The sequence below is a fragment of the Fopius arisanus genome, unplaced genomic scaffold (genome assembly GCF_000806365.1).
Source record: "Fopius arisanus strain USDA-PBARC FA_bdor unplaced genomic scaffold, ASM80636v1 scaffold00081, whole genome shotgun sequence".
NCBI lineage: Eukaryota > Metazoa > Arthropoda > Insecta > Hymenoptera > Braconidae > Fopius > Fopius arisanus.
In genome coordinates, this window is record NW_011887820.1 from 206,331 (window position 1) to 224,701 (window position 18,371).

Here is an 18,371-nt window from a genome sequence, read left to right on the forward strand (position 1 = left end):
TTTTCCTAATTAATTGAAAACAACCGATTAATTGATGTCAAGTACCACAAATTGATGAACTTTCACTCTATAAACAATTTCTTTATCATATTGTGATTATCTCGGACCGTATTATCCCCTCAAAACCACATCCATATACATCCATGCACATCCATGCAATGGCATGGTTCTCAAATCGCCAGGGCATCTATTAGACTAAAATTTTCAAATTTAAAAAACGAATTCGATTCTGATATTCTGAGCTATATAATCATTTTACACTAAAATTTGAATATCTATAAAACCAATTGTTCAATTAAACTCATTTTTCATACTATCCATTGTAGGGAGAAACGGACGTTTGTCGGACATGTTGTCGCTTTAATTTTACATAATTGTGAATTCTTTTCATGCTGCTGTCTGTTATTATTAGCTTATTAAAGGAAAAATAATGCAAACAGTTAATCGTTTCACAATCAATCACTTACATACATTTCTGCAGTACATAAATCCTTCCTAAGCCATTCATTCTTTTGCGAAAAATATGATACCAGATTTGGAATGTTAGTACTAAATTTTATAATTTCTTAAGAAGTGCATAAAACACTAAGAGTGGACTCGCAGGCGGAAATTTTTGGATAGCCTTGCACTACCAGCCGAATTGCAAATAATACTAATTATTCTAATAGTTAATTTAATTAGTGAGAGTGTTTAATTTTTAGAGCTAATATAATTGAGGCCCGGATGGACTGTCTGGAAAAGATAATTTACTCCAAAATTGGGACTTGTAATTACTCCGTCAATTAATCGTTTTTTCCGATAATTGTTAGCTAGCGACCTAGTTGTTGACAACCGCTAGAACGCTAGCTAACAATTATTGAAAAAAACGATTAATTGCCAAAGTAATTAGGAATCCGAATTTCGGAGTAAATGATCTTTTCTAGATAATCCACCCGAGCCTTAAAGTATCATGGAATAGACACCACAAATAAAGATGAAAAAGCAAATTTGCTCTCTTCTACTTTGATCGATTTGCCCTCAGATAATCGTAATCTGATTTCGAAGGTTAGATAATATTTTACATTTTGGTGGATAAGCAAATATTGCAAAATCAGTAAGAATCAATCTCCAGCTTATTCAAACTGTTTGGCAACAGCACTGAAGATCTCTTGATAACAGATCGTGTCCTTAAAAGATAGACAACATAATAACGATAGCAGAGTGCAGAGTGATATGGAGATATTTCTATTTGAATTGGTTTAGTAATAGCAGATAATACTATCGAATGTCCTTCTCGAATCACAAAATGACTATATAAAATGATAAGCTCTCCGTTGAAAATCATTTAATTATTATTAAAGTAAATGTCAAATTGGTGGTTTTGAGTAGTTTTTCCAATAGATCATTATAATAACGCAGTGAACTCAGAATAAAAAAAAGGCATCGAAGCACAGCCAATTAGAATTTTAAACCCACTCGCTGGTATACATTAAGACGAGTTGTTTTGTATAATTTTGTTTATTTTGTATTTTTTGTAAATCCCACTCGCCAGTCTATCAATCGACTAATTCCCGAATGCTTCATTCATCTATTTACTTTTTTGTTTGTTTAAACATAGAAAAATTGTAGAAATTAAGAATAAAAGTAATTGTTGATATTACACTAGCATCCTATACATTAAATTTTCACTACGATTTAATTCTAGTTTTTTTAAATTATAGTAAGAAACCATTATAAGTGAAATATGCTTCCTCCACATGTTCTTAAAGAATAATTAAATGAGTAAAACCTTATCATAACTGGTGTTGATCCTGGCAGCTTTGATATAGGTATATTTTACTTTACTGTTTGAAAATGAATAACAGACTACAATCGTTTATATGGATCAGGGATCAGACGCCGCTGCTATCTGACGGAGTTTCAGAAGCCGTTGGATGTGATCATCATCAGAAATACCATGATTTAGTTTAATCAAGTGCGACTTGAGGGTGGAAACCAGTTGATCTCTTCTGCCAGTGATTTTCATCTTGATGTCCAATGTATCAATCCATACAGTATTCCCTAGAACCAGTTGCACCCTAGCTTGGAAAAATTTAGATACTGATCGATTATCCTTTATCCACTCTTGCACGCAGTTCTTTGCAAAGTAACTCCACTCATCCTCTTTATCGAAAGGCATCACGTTACTCAAAAATATCTCGAAAATATTCGCAGGTGCCTCTCTCAGTTCCTTGGATAATTCCAGTAAAACACCAACTCTGACATTGTGGTACTCAAGACCTGTGTCGATGCACTTAAGATCTACATACCTAGGTCTCTCGTCTACATACCTCTCCACAATATTAACAATCGATACTCTCTCAAAATGTCCCTCATCTCGTTTGTATCCATAAAGTCCTCCAACAAAGATTCTCTTATCAATTAATCTGTTGGTTTGCTCAGCAAAATAGTGATTCACTCTAGTAACAGTGTTTACATGTTCATGATCAGTCATCTTGTGGACCTGTCCACTGAAATCAGTTCTCTCCAGAATTCTGCCAGAGAAATGTGTAGCTGTGTGAATATACGTGAGAAGTAATTTCACGACATCTCCTTCCTCAACTGGAGTTTTCGATTTATCAATATCGGGAAGTATCCAGTGTCTGTACGGACAATTAAATTTACTCGAACAGTAACCAAAAGCCTTGATTCTATCACAAATGGGAAAACCCTGCTTTTTTCTGTCAAGGGTCAGCATAATTTTATCAGCTGCTTCTAATTCATCTTTCTTTAATTTCACTCCTGATCTCTGCATCAAGTCCAGAACTCCTCGAAGTTGTAGGTCATTGGACTCATCTAGGATCAGTGTCACCTCCATCGCCTTTGTTTTCTCCTTCAAATTAGAAATTAAAGAAGAAAATCTAAAGTTGAAAATGGATTTCGTTGCCGTTCCAATGGAGTAATGAATCAACCACTCTGCATCAGAAATACGTAAATCATGAAGAACACTGTCAGTGCAGATTAAAACTGGATATAATCCGGAGACAGCTACATGCCAGCAAGCCCTAATCCCATGAATCTCATCAATCAAAGATTTACCATCAACATATAAAATTCTACAATAATTCGAAAGGTGTTTCTTCAACTTTGAAGCTTCTCTTCTGCTGCAACAGACAACTAGTGTTTTTACAACTCGATAGCGTTCTCCTAACAATTCCACAAGCAATTTAGGTTTATGGATAGTTTGAATTAGCCGTAATTTGGGTTGAATACCACAGGATATGACTGCATCTGGATGTGAACCAATGCAGATATAAGGTTCACCGAACATTTCTGTGAATTTCCCGAGAGTTGTTGACCACTGCTCAGCAACCGCAATAAGCTGTACAGTGAACCCCTTTGAATTTTCACCCTTTCGTTTACCAATGGGTGTGTCCTTCAGCACACTTACCAACTCTGCCTTCTGCTTTTGCATGAGAATATCTAGCTGATCGAATATTACGTGACGTACATAGCAGAGATTGAGAACTTTACCATATTCCGCCTTAGAACAATATCTCTCCAGGAATGCTGGGGTCGATATGAATATGTGACACCCATTATACAATTTAGCTGTCAAAGATTTGTAGTCAATACCATTGTAAGCAGAGATAATTGAAATCTCTACATTGTTCGCCAGGACCCTAGCAAAAATGTCATGAGCATTTTGAGCAGCGTCAGTCGAGGAGCACAGAACCAAAACCATTGGATAATTATCCTCCTGCTCACCCTGCGTAGCTACAACTAAATTAGCTATTGCTGCAGCATATCCAAGGGTCTTCCCCGTACTTTTAGCACTCACTATGAGAACATCGCAACATTTGGTTATTGCTGGCCAGGTATACGAAGGCATTTTCCACAGGGTTTCAATTTCCATTTCTTTCAGAGCTTTGTGAATTGAAGTACAGAAATTAGCATCTCTCAGTGATGTTAGTCGCCGACATTTATTGCTATCGTTGATGAATACTTCTTCATACAATTTACTGCTTGATTCAGAAACAGTCGAGTTATGTATCGTCAACGAGACTATTTTCGTAGGCATCAAGCTGTCAACATCTACTGGCTCAAGCATTGGAAGCTCCAGAATAACTTCCTCATAACCATACTCACGATCCCTTGGTTTACGAAATTCCAGCTGACGCATTTTCTCATAATCCTGGTCCATAAAATAAGCTCCAAAATTCGAGTGAAGGAGAGTGGAGCTCAAGGGTATTACTTCCTGATCAATTATCACGTATATTTCTCCACATTTTTTTCCATTGAAATTCGCAATGTGATCAAAAAAAATCTGTGAAGCTCCAACCATCAGACATTTTGTGAGTTTGATAGCTTCTGGACTCCACTTTCTGTCTATGGCTATCTCATAGTTTTTTGCCTTATCCTCACCAGCGTAAGAGTTGAGAATTCCAGGTACAATATGATAAAGACCGATAGGATATGTAAGATAATCATCAGATATTGAATTCTTTGTTACCGTTATAAACTGTTGTCGAGGTAGACAAATGGTGACTCCGTGATCTGGTAACAATATTTTGTATTCAGATGTTTCGTCGCTGTAACTTTCGACAATACCACGATACCACCACGTATCTTCTGCCTTAGTTCCCACTTTTCCTTGAACAACTACTTCTGTTCTATTTTCTGGACGATCGGGCCCATTTTCCGAATGCTGCTTAGCTAATGTTGAGAGTTTACAGGATATTTTGGTTAGTTCTTTGCATCTGTTATCTACATTGCCCACGATTATGTGATGGGGGTCTATGACCTTGAACACTATAATTTCCTCTGCAGTTGCTGGCAGTTCATAAGGCTGTTCTCCTAAAACAGAGTAACTCAACTTGTTAATAGGGAATATACTAAAGTTTCAGTTATCACTTAGTCGTCTTACTTGAAAAATTTCTCATCTCTTCGATGCTAGCACCGTGCTACTTTATACGCTAAACATAGAAGGAAATTTTCATCGGTTGTGAGGGTTATTCAAAATATCGGGTCTGGAAGAAAGACAGAACAATTGTTTGATATCTTGCAAAGCATACAATTCAAAAAGTTGGTTGGTTTTTCAATTGTCAGCAAGCTATATCACTTTTCGGTGATCAAAAACAGAATAAGTAATCTGTAGTAGTTGGCAATCAATTATGTGCAAATTCCAACGAGAATGACATGCTGACTGAATCCATAATGGTAATGATTATGGTAAGATTGTTATGGCACTAACTACAATTTCTTGCGACCGTATCTGAATTCGTAATTACTGTTAGCTATTGAGTGTGCAGCAAACTGCGATAAAAAATAATCAGTAAATCTCGCCTATATCTCGCCTATCAGCATAAGTTTTTCTTTAGAGAAAGACAGTGGAAAACGCGGGTTCATATGTATATACGTTTGATGTGGTGAGAGTGAATATATACAGAGATTATGGGGGAGGTTGCCAGCGCCTATACAAAACCTTCAACTATGGTGAGAAACCGTACCTGTAAGTAAAACAGGTCGCGAGCCCGAAAGTGTCGATAATTCGAGAAGACCGTGCTTATGGTTAGGAATATGGCAGAGCGCGAACGCGAGAAGGTCGATAATTCGAGCAAATCGTGACGAACGAAAACATCCCGATATAAAGCGGAGTGGGGGTACGATGGAAAACCAACAGACGGACGGAATGAAAAATGCGTTCACTTTCATAAATTCGAAAAATTGTTCAACTAATTGGGAAAAAAAGTCTTGCGAATGTATACTCAAACGACTGAGAATTCCCTGAAACTCCGATGTTTTCTGATCCCTCAGAACCGTTTTTTTTCAACGATATCTTTTTTGTTAACAAATTCGTAATATTTTTAAACAAATTGGGGAAAAAACTTCTCGCAAATGTATACTCAAGCGATTGAGAGTTGCCTGAAATGCCGCGATTATCTGGTCCCTCGGAACTTTTTTTTCAACCATACCTTTTGTGTTAACAAATTCGAAATATTGTTCAACAAATTGGAGAAAAAATGTCTCGCAAATGTATCATCAAGCGACTGAGAATCGTCTGAAACACCTAGATTTTCTGATCTCCCAGAACAGTTTTTTTCAACGATATCTTTTTTGTTAACAAATTCGAAATATTTTTAAACAAATTGAGGAAAATATAACTCGCAAATGTATACTCAAACGATCGAAACCAGCTGAAACGTTGAGAGTTACTTGTACTTCCAAACCTTTTTTTTTTGACGGCTCCAGTTTATTAACATATTCAACAATTATTAAACAAATGGGGGAAAAATTGTCTCGGAAATCTATACTCAAACGATTGGGAATCAGCTGAAGCGTCGAGATTTACTGGTCTCTCCGAACATTTTCTTTTCAACGATACCTTTTTTATTAACAAATTCGAAATATTTTTAAACAAATTGGAGAAAAACGTCTCGCCAATGTATAGCCATACGATTGGGAATCAGCTGAAGCGTCGAGATTTACTGGTCCCTCCGAACATTTTCTTTTCAACGATACCTTTTTTATTAACAAATTCGAAATATTTTTAAACAAATTGGAGAAAAATGTCTCGCCAATGTATAGCCATACGATTGGGAATCAGCTGAAACGTCGAGGTTTGTGCCAGATATGCATTTACTTTTACAGGAGTGTCTTCAACGCTTGGAGGAGGCAGATGTAAGAGTAACATTATTGGTGTGTAATTGAGGGCCATCTAATCAGCGTCTTTATGACAAGATTCAGCAGGTCAACTATGGTGATGCGTCGATAAATATAGGGGGGGAAATGTCTTTCGTTGCTTTTGACGTTCCGCATTTGATTAAAAGGGTCGTTACTGCCTTGAGAAAACACGGCGCAATTGGGCAAAACGGAAAAATTGTTGTTTCGTGGAGCGATTCCACGGCGACATACGTATTCAACAAGAATTTGACAACTTGCAATCTTCTGAGCCATATAACTGATGTTCATTGACTTCCTAATTCCTTTAAGTCAATGAATGTTAAACGTGCTTTTCAAGTCTTCAAGAGTCGTTACGCACAAGCCATCAAATTATGGGGAAATTCGATGGTAAATTCTTCTGGGTGCAATGTGGTCTCAGAGCTTTGGAGAAACAGCGCCGCATTCGCTGAAAAAATGAATGATATTATCGATGCCTACAACTCGGTTGGTGAAATCGATAAAAATCCAAATAGAAGACTATTGTCATCAGACAATCCTCAGATCGAGGAACTCATTCTGGATTTAATCGACTGGACTCGTACATGGCGAATTTCTCAAAAGTCTGGCTTCACAGTTCCTCCCTTCATTTTTTTCTTCACAGCGACGTCACTCTATGAAAGGAATGCTAGCCTTTTTCGCAGGTTATGTAGCTTTCAAGAGCATCAAAAATTGTGAGCGATGCCGAACTGAAATCTGTAAGACACCTGCGGATGCTCAGTCTATTGATGACTTATACATTGAGTCTCGCGAATATGAAAATATCGATATCAATGCGCCGGCTGTAACGAAACTGACTCCTCCTACAGACCGGTTTGCTCAGTTGGTTGGGCTACAGCTGAGGGTTTCTGATCAAGTGTGGAAAAAGCACTGGTTCTCACCATTTGTACTCCGCAATATCACTGCTGATATAAGCAGAGCTCTTCAGACATCTGCTCCTGATTGGTTCATTGAGAGTCACAGCTGCTACAATCATTGGCTAGTAACGTTTTAAAATCAAAATCTTTACCAGAACGAAATTCAACACTCGGGAGGCAATCAAGGATCGGATTAAAACTTACAGTCGAAATAAGAAACTTCAGAAAATCACACATAAGTGAAAGAAGAATAGAGATGGCCTTTAGTGGATGTCTCTTTTATTACAATATTCAACCTACTTTTGGGTCAGTCTGGCTACTTTTTTAGGGGCTTTCAGTTATGACGTTAATGGGTCTTCATCACTGTAGTTAGGTGATAGTTTATCGAATTTTGTGGCATACAGTCATTAAAAAAAAAATCTGTTCTATTCTTCGTCTTTTTTCCCGGTCTATTCTTCCGTCTAGTCTTCCTGTATTTTGTTTTCTTCATGGTCTCACTCTCCATGCGTCGTCGCGTCTTCTTTGGTTTCATCGTTCAGCCATTACCATAAAAATGATCATCATCAACCTCTGCCATTATCGCTGGTAGAATTATTATTTCTGAAACAGAAAAATTAACAATCGTCAGCTGTTGCTTCCTGGGACGTTTTATCCAGAAAACTTCCGAGGATGTCTGCGTGTTGAATACTACTTCCGGGGGGAAACTCTCGTGGTCCTCGATATTGACATCATGCACGGTCCCGTAGGATGAGTCAATATCCACTGTGGAGTACACCTGTGTCTTGATCTTCTTAGAAGTAACTTGACTCCTAGGGATATATCCTTGGAGCATCTTCTCGGCCATGGTGAGGTCTGAGGGAAACGGCGAAGGGTCGTTCGAGTGAATATATTATACTGATTCATCCATAACTTCGGTGTTCATTTCTTCCTTGGTTGGGCCTTCCTTACGGTCTCCTCAAGGTTCTTGTTGCCCGTACTTTCCTACGCCACGAGGAAGACTTTTTCCGATGGCTTGTACTGGTACATTATCCTCGAAATTCAAAGCTAGTTTTGACTGAAGCTCAGTCAGATTACTCTCCCCGTCATCTGTGGTATCCCGGTGTCACTTGTGCTCGCCTTTTTCAACGCTTTCGAATTGCAATCGCGCTTATTGTTCCTTCATTATTCTTGAGACGGTCGTGTTTCCCCACTAATTATTATAAGGCACTGGTCAATAATGTGGATAAACATCACGCAACAGTTAGCCGCTCTGTGAGCCTTCTCTGCCACTGTAGGTGTGTTTCGTAGGAATTTCAAGTTGTCACGCAGGAACCTCGGTAGTTGGAGGAGTGCACTTCTTTGTCCTTTATCTGTCACTTCTGCTGCGATTTAGGTTTTCCATATTTCTTGAGAACTATGACCTTAGTCTTTGTGACGTTGATCTCCTTTCTATATTCCCGTTGCTTCCAACATTCCAGTTAGCTGCTACGTATACGTCTATCACCCAGAGATATGTGCGAGATTACCAGGCTGAGCGGGCAACCTCGCCTAACTCTTCCCAGGTGCCCTTCTGACCTCAATACTCCGACGTTTCAGCTGATTCCCAATCGTTTGTGGATAGATTTGCGAAACAATTTATCCGCCTCTTATTTAATAATTGTTGAATATGTTTATACAAATGGAGCCATTGAAAAAATAAAACGTTCCGAGGAACAAGTAAATCTCGACGTTTCAGATGATTCCCAATCGTTTGAGTAAATACCTCGAAGACATTTTTCCCCCAATTTGTTCAATAATTTTTGATTTTTTTGAATTAATTATAAATAATTTTTGAATTTTTGAATTTGAAACAACGGAACCGTTAAAAAAAAAAGTTCCGAGGGACCCATAAATCTCCACGTTTCAGACGATTCTCAATCGTTTGAGTATACATTTGCGAGACAATTTTTCCCGAATTTGTTTAATCATTTTTGAATTTGTTAACAAAAATAGAGCCGTTGAAAAAAAAGGTTCCGAGGGACCTATAATTCCCATGATTCCCAATCGTTTGAATATATATTTGCGAGACAATTTTTCCCCAATTTGTTTAGTCATTTTTCAATTTGTTAATAAAAAAGATATCGTTTAAAAAAAAAAGTTCCGAGGGACCAATAAATCTCCACGTTTCAGCTGATTCTCAATCGTTTGAGTATACATGTTCGAGACAATTTTTCCTCAATTTTTTAAACAAATGGCGTATTTATGAACGTTAACGCTTTTTCATTCCGTCCATTGGTTGTGTCTCTCCATCATACCTCCACTCTCCGGTACATCGGATGTTTTCGTTCGTTTTCGGACGTCGTCGTTATTTCGATAAGTGCCCTACCTTTCTGACACTCACGACCGCCTCGAATTATCGACACTCACGGCCTCGCGCTCTGTCTTATCCATACTCACGGGCTCTGAACATTATCGACACGCACGGGCTCTGAAAATTATCGACACTCACGGGCTCGCGACCTGTTTTACTTATACGTATGGGCTCTCTAGGTGTAGTTCCGTAGCCGCCGCAATGAATCACTCGTCGAAGCCTTTCCATAAGCCCTAGCAATCTCCCCTATAATCTCTGCTAACAATCTCCCTTATAATCTCTGGCATCATGGCGAAAATGGAATAATTATTTATAATTAATGAGTGCATCTACAAACAGAAAAAAATCTAGTACAATCATGTACTAATGATGTACAATCGAATACATACGATAGTTTTCCAAATTATTGTACCCTTTCTGCTAAGTACACGGGGTCTGTGTATGGGCTCCCAGAAAAAACGTGACTGAACGAATTGTTCGTTAATTGAAATAATAGTTATAAAATTCCCCTGATAATACCACAAAAGTAAAAATTATTTTCTATGCATTGAACTGCATACCGAGAGTCAAGAGATTTTCTACTGAATAACGAGAAGTACATAACTGTATACGTAATGCAGGTGAAAAAGTGATTAGATATTGCGCGTGGTTTGGCATCAATTTTTTTATTTTCCTTTTTTTTTTAACCGTTAAAATTATTTGGAGTTGAGGGGGAGTTGCTGTTATTTTGAGGGCCGGTATATCACCATTGGAACATTTCATTCTCCAAGATTTGCAGATTGGTTATTGGAAAAATGGCCGCTGAAATGCAAAACAAGAGTCGGATGATGGTCTTTAAGAACAAAGGGAAGGATCAAGATGTGAGTTTATAGTTTTGTTTAGTTATTGTTCGATTTTTATGGATTTGCTATTGGAATTTGTTCGGATGAGGTTATTTGGCGATAGGGGAGGGAATCCATTGTAATGTCGTATGATTCATGTCTCAAGCATTTATTCCTGTATCTGGAGGAAATAGATGACTGAGTTGTTCGACAGTAAATGAGAAATATTGTTTCGACTTATCTGAACTCCATGAACAATTCTCTGGCAATATGTAAAGACTAACAACACGATTCGTGGTATTTTGGAGTTTTCGGAGAATATCTCGGGATCTGAGTAAGATAAGGAACTTTTTGATAATACCTGTTTTGAAGAGACGGACGAGAGCCTCACAAAGGTCGTTATGAGAAATTTGATTTTTTTTCTTAGATTCGGAGTTATTCAGAAAAAATCATCTATTAACCAATCACCTTGTTACCATTTACGTTTATTCAGTTTGGGGTGAATAACTCTGAATTTAAGAGAGATAGTACAATTTTTCTTAGAACCTTTTTTGAAGGGTGGAAGGAGAGCTACAAAAAAAGTGATTATCAAACTACCCATATTTCTGTCAGATATGGAGATATTGCTCGAAAACTAATATATTAGTTGAATGCAGTAATTTTTCTTTGGTCATTCGATAATTAATTAGTTTTTGAGGAATTATTATTGATTTTTTTTTCCAATACCCAGGAGATGAGAAGACGGAGAAATGAAGTGACGGTAGAGCTGCGAAAAAATAAACGAGAGGAGACTCTCCAGAAGAGGAGGAATGTACCCATCGCTGATTCCACTGGTAAATTGAATTTGCGAATTGTTTGAGATTCAATTGGTCGATGACGTAATGAGATTTTTCACTTTCAGATGAAGACGATATCGAGAGGACTCTGTCCAATATTAATTTGGTGGAACTTGTACAAAAAGCTGCTAGCCACGATCCAGCGGAACAATTGCAGGCAGTCCAATCTGCTCGGAAATTATTGTCCTCAGACAAAAATCCTCCGATTAATCCACTGATTGATAGTGGAATTTTACCAATTTTAGTTCGCTGTCTTGAGCAGCATGACAAGTACGCTTGTTTATACTCTTAATTATTCAGAAATGATCATTTCACTGCAATCCTAAATTGATTTTATCTCATTTTTAATATATTATTATTAAGTTAATTAATTCAGAATTTCGATTGACGGGTACAGTGAAACAAAAATGTCGGATTCACTTTGTTTGAAAATTCGAAGTCTTCTTCGAGACAACTTGCCTGTTCATCTCAATTTGAGTCAAGTAATTCAGAAATTTTTCCTTCACTGGAATTCTACATTTATTTAATCTAAATCAGAATTCTAACTGGAATCTTTGAATGCGAATTTAAATATGTATTAACTTAGTTGAGAATTCCAACAAAATAACAATATCTGTATCACTTCTTTAGAAAATTGAACGTCTCATTCTAATTCCTCTTCATGAAGTCATCAGAACTTTTTTCTCATCGAGCATTTCCAAAAACGCGTGAGCTTCCAAGATTTAAACACCACAAACCCATAAAACCATCAGATCAGAACCAGTCGTACAAAAAACTTTCCTGAAATCCCATGCTGCATCTATCCAACCTAACTAATTGTAAATAATTAGTAACAATTCTCTAAATTTTAAAATTGCAGCCCCTCGTTGCAGTTCGAAGCAGCTTGGGCTCTGACAAACATCGCCAGTGGTACCTCAGCCCAGACTCAGGCAGTAGTAACAGCAGGTACTGTACCACTGTTCCTCCAGCTGCTGTTGTCGAGTCAACAAAATGTTTGCGAACAGGCCGTATGGGCATTAGGTGAGTCCATCAGTCATTTCACCCAATCATCTCCAAAAATTCCTTGAAATTTCATGAACAATTTTATCTGAATTTTCAAATATATGAATTCGATTAATTGAATTTCAATTGAAAACACGCACTAAATCTCCCATTTATCATGAAATTATTCCTTGAATTTTCCACATTTTCACGGTTTTTGCCTCCGAATGGAGACATTGTAATCTTTCAATTTCAAATGTGCAATTTCTCATTTTTAGATCACTAATTTTGGGATCGAGTGTCTACATAAAAATTTTTTGTTGACGCATATCAGTTTTCCCACGCCAATTGTCGGTCTAATGTTAGTTCAATGCTGGCCCATCGTTGAATGAATTGATTCCCAAATTCAATTGAATATCCCAAATAGCATTTACTTGACTGTATCACAAAATTGAGATTGAGACGACCATTCCGGAATGGTCTTTGTTAGGATGCCCTTTGTTAATTTATTATAAAAAATAACAATAATTAATATAACTGGTAATGGTAATTTCCCAACATTGTAATAATCCTGATGATTGCAGGGAACATAATCGGTGATGGACCAGCGCCCAGAGACTACGTAATCAGTCTAGGTGGTGTAAAACCCCTGTTACAATTCATAAAACCAGACATACCAATAACATTTTTGCGAAACGTTACGTGGGTTATTGCGAATCTGTGTAGGAACAAAGATCCACCACCACCATTGCAGACGATAAAAGAGATACTACCAGCCCTGAACCATCTGATTCGCCACTCAGATGTGAATATTCTGGTGGACACAGTCTGGGCATTGAGTTACTTAACAGACGGTGGTAATGAGCAGATACAAATGGTAATCGACAGTGGAGTTGTGCCACGTCTGATTCCCCTACTGTCCCACAAGGAGGTGAAACTACAGACAGCAGCACTCAGAGCTGTTGGAAATATTGTAACTGGTACTGATGAGCAGACACAGACTGTTCTCAATTGTGGAGCACTATCTCACTTCCAAAATCTTCTGACACACACCAAGGACAAAATTTGCAAAGAGGCTGTCTGGTTTTTATCAAATATAACAGCTGGCAATCAGCAACAAGTTGGGGCTGTCATCGAGGCTGGACTACTTCCTCTCATCATTCGTAATCTCTCAAAGTCTGATTTTCCGACGCAGAAGGAGGCTGCTTGGGCCATCAGCAATTTTACGATAAGTGGAAACAGGGATCAAGTTGCTAGACTCATTCACGAGGGGGTTATTGAGCCTTTCTGCGATTTATTGTCCTGCAAGGATACTCAGGTTATTCAAGTGGTGCTTGATGGTATTCATAATATGCTCAAGCTCGCTGGACCTGAGGTTGAGCAGCTTGCTAATATGATTGAAGAGTGCAGTGGATTGGACAAGATCGAGCAACTCCAGACGCATGAGAACGTAGAAATTTATAAATTAGCCTATGATATTATCGAGCAATACTTCTCTGAAGAGGTAAATATTTATTCTCTTATTACTCTCAATCTAGATTTCGAAAAAATTTAATTTATCACTCAATATTTACTCTGTTTAACAAATTTAAAAATTAATTAAATTTCTCAATTAATTGAACTGTTGAGATAATTCTTTAGGTGAAATTAATATTTTATATCAATTTCATACATAAATTCAATTATTTTCAATTATTCTTTTGCCAATTGGATATGCCATAATTATTGACATATTCTGTATATTTAGGATGAAAATATGCTTTTTTTTTTATTGAAAAACTGATTATTTGTCGGTGATTGATAGAGTAAGGAAATTATAAATTGAATGGTACTAACGAAAAATTTGGTTTTAATAGACCGAAGACACAAACCTCGCACCCCAGGTTACCGACGTGAATTTCGAATTCGACTCAACAACAACAATTCCAAGCGATGGCTTCAAATTCTGAGACAGTGTTACACCAGTAACAGTGACGTCACTGACTCTGAACGAGTATGGAGCCACATTGGTTTACTTTACCTGCAATTATAATACCATCAATCTGCTCCGATGATAATTAACGAGGCGCTGTTCAATACATTATATTTTTATTTTTTTCCTCTAATAAGATAATCGAAACTTCTCGCCCATTATGTTGAACCAAGAGTCGCTGATGCACGTGTAAATTCTCTAGATAAATAACTGACAATTTCTCCTTATCTTTGGAAATTTATTGGAGCTTGAATTGTTATTTTTCTGTCAAAGTTGTCTGTAGAGGATTTGTCGTATCAATTATGTGATCACAAATTTATGTTCCATTTTTTTAATATAATAATCTGATATTTCATTAATGCACTGCTTTTCTATTTCCCTTCTCGAGACTTGGTTCAATAATAATAACCCTAAGAGAACGAAAACCAGGTTTAACAACCGTTCATGTATATTTTAGGCATGTTAAATTTATAGTTAATATTGATTATCAGAATCAAGTGGAATCGACTACTCTTTCATCAGTAGATTATACATATAAACGGATGTTCTGTACCGAACAGCAACAATAAAACTGTAGCATAATCAACTCGATAATCATCTCATTTGCAATTTTTTTCATTTAGCTGCCCCGCCACGATTGAATTTTCAGGATAATTGATAAATTGGTGTTGATTTCCATTGGTTTTGTGGTCATTCGATTATTTTTAATTATTCTTTTGCCAATCCCCGATTTTTAACGTATTTTCATTTTTTAAAATAAAAAAGGTAGAGAAATTGAGTGCAAAATTCTTGGACAAAATTTGCAAAATAATGGAATTGAAAAGTGAAAAATCATTGATTTTTTTCCATTAGGTATGGCTGGATGAAATTCAATTTTTAAAAATGGATTAATCATGATTTTTTTCAGATGCGCCAAAAAAGAATGAAAAAAAAATGAAATTTTAAATTACAATTCTAATTTGATAAAAACAAGGGCTAGATTTATTTAGTAATTGAATGAATTTCAAGGAAAATTAGAGTATTTCCTTTATTTTTATTAATTTACATGTATTCAATGAGATATTTCGATTATTTCTTGTCTGGAACTTCGAATTCTATCGTTGGGGCATCAAACGGATGCATTTTTTCGTCCCACACGACGTCTGGAAGGGGCTCGTCACCTGGGACATACGTGGGGAAAGGTGGGGCATTTCCTTTTTCGCGTATTCTTCTCCCGTGGAGGAGAGTGTCGTACATGACGAGGAGACTGTTGGTTTCACCAGGAAGGGCCTGCCCCAGCACCCAGAGGACGTTGTGCTTGTGATCCACACGTAGAATCTGGAAAATAAAAATTGTAAAAAACCTGGGGTCAATAATTCTGACAGAAATTTTACCTTTACTCCTCTGAAGGTTCTGTAGCGATTCCCCATATGTCCGGGGAGTTTAGTTCCTGGCATTACTCTAGCCTTTGTACCACCGGAACCGATGTTTCCAGGTCTTCTGTGGGTTTTAGTCACTCCGTGGGTTGCTGGCATACCGTGGAAACCCCATCGCTTCATTACACCCTGGAATCCTCTGTCCATTCTGGTAAAGAATCAAATTTGTTAATTATATTTACAATAATAACAGTTTTTCATTTTTTTCGTATCAGTGGATAATTAATTAATCTGTAATTAAATGATCGTTCAGGTTTTTAGGAAATTTTCGAAGAAAAATCGAGAATCAAATGAAATAGAACTTTCATAATTTTAATTAATTTAATTCATCTCAATTAGTTATAAATCACCAGTGTCGAGATCTTTAGTAATTTTCCAATTTAGATAGTCCTTTGTCTATTCTAATTGATTATAATTTTGTGAATTCTAATTGGTTATAAATTATAAGAATTATACGATCCAACGATTAATTTTCATTACGACTAATTAAATCTCATCAGTAATTTTCGAATTTAAATCGTCAGACGTATATTATTCAGATATTTGAGAACGAAAAATGTGAAATACCTTAGAGACCTTTAAATAATTTAGAGATCAATGATTATCAATAATAATGAATTACGTTTTCGCTCTAATATCGACGACATCGCCCACTCTGTAATGTGCAGCATTGAGAGGAGTTCCTGGCTGGAGTGCAGCATCAGGTGTCACCATGAACCGACAGATGAGTCTTTTGGGCATAACACCAGCATCTGTGAAGAGTCCACAGTACTGTTTGGTGAATCTCTGGGGATCAACGCTGTCAGCTCCCACCAGGAGACACCCTTTCTTCTTGTAAGGGATGATAGTTTTGGCTGATGGCTGAATTAGCGGTTTCCATTCCTCCGGTGAAATGTATTTGATTACATGGTTATCACACACGTGCAAAAGAGTTGTCAGAACTTTTTTTCCATCGCTCGTCCACATCGGGTAGATGCCAAGTTTTCTCGCAATTACTCCAGTACGACGAGATTGTGGGCTCCACTCTGTGGATGGCTCGATGGGGGGCACCTTCAGGGGAGAATAAGATCCGCTCTGAGGATCTGCTTTTCCATATCTGGATTCTATCACCTCTTGTATGAATGAAGTGTTCTCTTTTGTCAGGTCGTCCTTGCTGAGCTGTCAAAAACAATTTTTGCTCTTATTTGTGTATTGGTAATTATTTATACTTTCTAGAAGGGAAATTGAGTGATAGGAGACAATGAAAGAAATAATTTTCAGAGAAGAAAATTAGTTGTTGATAAATTATTTAAGAAAAAATCTTTCTTCCCCCAAAATTAGAGTCAATCAATCATGATTTAGAGAGCAATCCATTAGTACAGTATTTACTACTTTAGTAATTTATTAGTTTATTGTTAATTATTCGTTATTTCTGGAGTGATATGAACTGATTGGAAGTGAGTGATATGAGACAATGAAACAAATTATTTTCAGTGAAGAACTTTCATTGCTGATAAGTTATTTGAGAAAAGATCGTATTCTCCCCGAAAATAGAATCTGTAGTGAGTTTCAAATATTAGTAAATATTAGTTGAATGATCGGAAGACAATTAATAGAGAGTCGGAGAGAATAATTTTCATGGGGTGAATGTGAAATGGAAAATGAATTTCACTCACCACACGTTCCTGTTTCAAAAACCACAGGGGGTGGCGTTTTTTTGGGGGTGGATTTAGTTTTTTTGCTCCCCTATTTTGCAGTGTCACCACCTCAAATCTGAAGTAACAATTAAATAAATAAAACAATTTGAATTGCTCCAAAAATCAGGTGTATTACCTCGGTTTTAGGATATTTGTGTAAATGTTGAAACCAGAACATGCTTTGAACAATTTCGCCATAATGTTATCTCGAATATATAATCCTATTGACACTCTCAGCAGTTTGTTATCATTCGTTATTTATTAACAAACAGAATCACTGGCGTAACCACGATTGTTGGACACCTCTCATGCGGTTGCACATGAAAAAAAAATAAAATTCGACAGTGGAAATGACAAGAAGCGACATCTGGGGATTTTTATTAATTTGTATTTTTTTCTATTTTAATATTTTCAGTATTTAAATTATGTCCAATAATAGCAACAATTGATTGTGCATTGAGACTGGAATGTGAGAAAATATTTTCAATTGCACAATACTTATGTTACAATCAACATTATTCTCCATAATTGCAACAATTAAAATGGTTCCTCAAGGAAAACCAAAAATTTATTAAAAAAAATATATTTCCACATTATAAATATTGAAAGGAGGTCCACTAAATGATTAAAAATTAATTATTCATAATAATAACTAATTATTAATGAAAAGAATGCAAAAGTTGAGTTAAAAATTGATTAATCACCCTGGCGATTTGAGAACCATGCCATTGCATGGATGTGCATGGATGTATATGGATGTGGTTTTGAGGGGATAATACGGTCCGAGATAATCACAATATGATAAA

At 36.7% G+C, this 18,371-nt stretch overlaps 3 protein-coding genes across 9 annotated transcripts; 1 reads left to right on the forward strand and 2 right to left on the reverse strand.

The window, feature by feature from the left end:
* Positions 1-883: 883 nt before the first annotated feature.
* Positions 884-10,317, reverse strand: BoYb (Brother of Yb). Of its 7 annotated transcripts, none has more exons than XM_011310995.1 (3): positions 10,254-10,317; positions 4,886-4,988; positions 884-4,815 (listed from the first exon to the last, which is right to left on the reverse strand). In XM_011310995.1, the coding sequence occupies exons 2-3, from the start codon at positions 4,899-4,901 to the stop codon at positions 1,865-1,867; spliced, it is 2,967 nt and encodes a 988-aa protein (XP_011309297.1). In that variant the 5' UTR covers positions 4,902-4,988; positions 10,254-10,317; the 3' UTR covers positions 884-1,864. The 7 variants fall into 7 exon arrangements, with proteins under 7 accessions (XP_011309297.1, XP_011309296.1, XP_011309298.1 ...); XM_011310994.1 differs by lacking the exon at positions 10,254-10,317 and adding an exon at positions 5,305-5,380; XM_011310996.1 differs by lacking the exon at positions 10,254-10,317 and adding an exon at positions 5,250-5,362 and having other exon boundaries at positions 4,886-4,934.
* Positions 10,300-15,076, forward strand: LOC105270202 (importin subunit alpha-3-like). The gene is made up of 6 exons (XM_011310989.1): positions 10,300-10,724; positions 11,416-11,518; positions 11,587-11,791; positions 12,381-12,541; positions 13,087-14,006; positions 14,359-15,076. Exons 1-6 carry the CDS (start codon positions 10,659-10,661, stop codon positions 14,449-14,451), a joined length of 1,548 nt encoding a protein of 515 aa, XP_011309291.1. The 5' UTR covers positions 10,300-10,658; the 3' UTR covers positions 14,452-15,076.
* A 425-nt stretch (positions 15,077-15,501) lies between these two features.
* On the reverse strand, positions 15,502-17,909 carry mRpL3 (mitochondrial ribosomal protein L3). The gene is made up of 5 exons (XM_011310997.1): positions 17,702-17,909; positions 17,545-17,641; positions 16,512-17,047; positions 15,848-16,037; positions 15,502-15,791 (listed from the first exon to the last, which is right to left on the reverse strand). Exons 1-5 carry the CDS (start codon positions 17,761-17,763, stop codon positions 15,543-15,545), a joined length of 1,134 nt encoding a protein of 377 aa, XP_011309299.1. The 5' UTR covers positions 17,764-17,909; the 3' UTR covers positions 15,502-15,542.
* Positions 17,910-18,371: the final 462 nt, after the last annotated feature.